Source organism: Littorina saxatilis, linkage group LG3 (assembly GCF_037325665.1).
Source record: "Littorina saxatilis isolate snail1 linkage group LG3, US_GU_Lsax_2.0, whole genome shotgun sequence".
Lineage (NCBI taxonomy): Eukaryota > Metazoa > Mollusca > Gastropoda > Littorinimorpha > Littorinidae > Littorina > Littorina saxatilis.
The window spans coordinates 49624553-49627025 of record NC_090247.1 but is presented as its reverse complement, the minus strand read 5'-3'; the positions used below and the strand labels follow the sequence as shown (position 1 = coordinate 49627025).

General features: G+C 44.7%; 1 protein-coding gene across 1 annotated transcript in view; it reads left to right on the top strand.

The window, feature by feature from the left end:
* Positions 1-1756: 1756 nt before the first annotated feature.
* LOC138962554 (metabotropic glutamate receptor 5-like) overlaps positions 1757-2473 on the top strand; it is a gene marked incomplete at its 5' end in the record, with an annotated part of 82975 nt that continues 82258 nt past the window's right edge. The window contains 1 exon segment of the mRNA XM_070334407.1: positions 1757-2003. Within this exon segment, the coding sequence (XP_070190508.1) occupies positions 1757-2003 (247 nt within the window).

The window sequence follows — 2473 nt, the reverse complement described above, 5'->3', positions numbered from 1 at the left end:
CTACGTATCACCTTCCTTCGTTCACTCTCTTGTTATTTCACTGACTGAACTGAGTGGCATTCACACATTCCAGCCACCGACTGACCTTAATGTGATGTTCGTGATTGTGACTGTTTTGTTCTTATAACCATCATTCTCTCTCCCTCTCTCTCTCTCTCTCTCTCTCTCTCTCTCTGTGTCTCTCTGTCTTTCTCTCTCTCTCCCTCTCTCTCTCTTTTTGTCTCTCTCTCTCTCTCTTTGTCTCTCTCTCTCTATCTTTCTCTTTCTCTCTCTTTCTCTCTCTTTCTCTCTCTCTCAACAGTCTACCTGTCTGTCTTTTTGTCTGTCTGTTTATTTGTCTCTCCCTGTCTGTCTGTCTGTCTCGCTCTCTTCTCTCTCGCCCCCTCCCCTCTCTCTCTCTCTCTCTCTCTCTCTCTCTCTCTCTCTCTCTCTCTCTCTCTCTCTCTCTCTCTCTCACTCTCTCTCACTCTCTCTGCCTGGCTGTCTCTCTTCTCTCTCGCTCAGTCTCTCTTCCTGCTCTCTGTCTGTCTGTCTGTCTGTCTGTCGCTCTCTCTCTCTCAACAGCCTGTCCGTCGGTCTGTTTGTCTGTCCGTCTGTCTGTCTGCCTGCCTGTCTGTCTGTCTGTCTGTCCATCCGTCTGTCTGTCTGTCTGTCTGACTGTCTGTCTGTCTGTCTGTCTGACTGTCTGTCTGTCTGTACATTTGGCTCTCTACTCCCCCCCCCTTCTTTCTACCTGTCTGTTTCTCTTCTCTCTCGCTCTCTCTTCCTGCTCCCTGTCCGTCTGTCTGTCTGTCTGTCTCACGCTCTCTCTCTCTCTCTCTCTCTCTCTCTCTCTCTCGCTCCCCTCTCTCTCTCCCTCTCTCTCTCTCTCTCTCTCTCTTTCTTTCTCTAGCTCTCTCTCTCTCTCTCTCTCTCTCTCTCTCTGTCTCTCTGTCTGACTCTCTCTCTCTCTGTCTGACTCTCTCTCTCTCTGTCTGACTCTCTCTCTCTCTCTGTTGGCATTCCACTGACTGAAAAGGGTCCAAGCCCTGTCTGCGCCATTCACGTCCTGAATATGTTTGACATGATTGTGATATTTTTCTCTCTGGTAGTGGCATGGACTATAGATCTGTGCTGAGACCAGCTTGCGCTGGGTAATGTCTGATAGGTTACTATGTCGAGTTGTTATGCATTCATTTTCCTCCTGTCATCCCCAGCCACAAAGCTAGAACTGAATTGTAGGATAATAATTTTTATTATATTCCCTGTGTCTTCTGCAACAGAAGTCGAAGAAAGTATACCACCATTTGACGACGGTAAATCTTACGCCTGATTTTTATGTATTAACTTTCCTTCTGAACCCCAGCTATAGAACAAATACCTAATATTATGAGACATGGGTTTGTGTCTCCTTCGAAAGAACTCGAAGACACTATTTTACCAATCAAATACTGTACAAATAGCTCACGAATGTTTACCATCTCGTGTTTCCGATGACTTCTAATGAGAAGCATCTTGCATAAGTTCCTCTCCGTTTACTTTGTATTATTTTGTCTGTGTTATAACATGTGCGGACACATGCGCAACCAAATTCTATTGAAGCTGTTATCAGTCCTAAAGCATTTAAATATTAGTGTGTGATTAGACTTGGAGCTAGTATAATGTTTGTCTGTGTGTATATTATCCTTCCTCTCTGCCTGTCTGATGCTGAAATCTGGTCCTAATGTGTGCATTGACATAAATATACATTACATTCTGTCTGTTCTTCTGTGTTCAGGCAACTACGGTATCCGAGGCATGGAACGATTTTCGGACGAATGCGCAACTTACAATATCTGCATAGCTTCCACGGACAATGTGGCTAGTTCAGACAGTGACATGGAGTTTGACCGTGTGGTGGACACACTCAGAAAAACGCCGAACGCTTCTGTCGTCGTCTGCTTCTGCGAAGGAATCACCGTCCAGAAACTGCTCCAAGCCATCAGTCGCAAAGGCGTCGATGGACAATTTCTCATCATTGGAAGGTAAGGGATGGTTCTATGGTGCATACTTTTTAGTTCATATTTAAAGGCATAAAGGCAAAGTCCTTCGCTAGAAAACAGTTCAGCTCACTATCTCAGATCTGTAAAGGCTTTCATATGGGATTGGACACATGTCAAATACTGCTTTTTTGGTAGGATATAGTTACCTATTTTGATGAATCAATATGTTATGATTCATATAACAGATATTCCCATTCTGCACAAACAACACCCAGGCCGTTGATTTTCGATACCTGCCCAGGTGGAGAGATGGTCTTACGTATCCCATGTCAAATCCTGGCCAAATCTGTGATAGTGAGCGGAATGGTTTAAACACGGAGGGGTGTGCCTTAAAAACTATCGTTCTTCCTGTGGAAACGATCATGACAACCATCACACACGGCTTTCCAGGCTTGTATGTGCAATCCTACCATCTTTTCACATGCAGACATATACAAAATCAACAGCGCAAA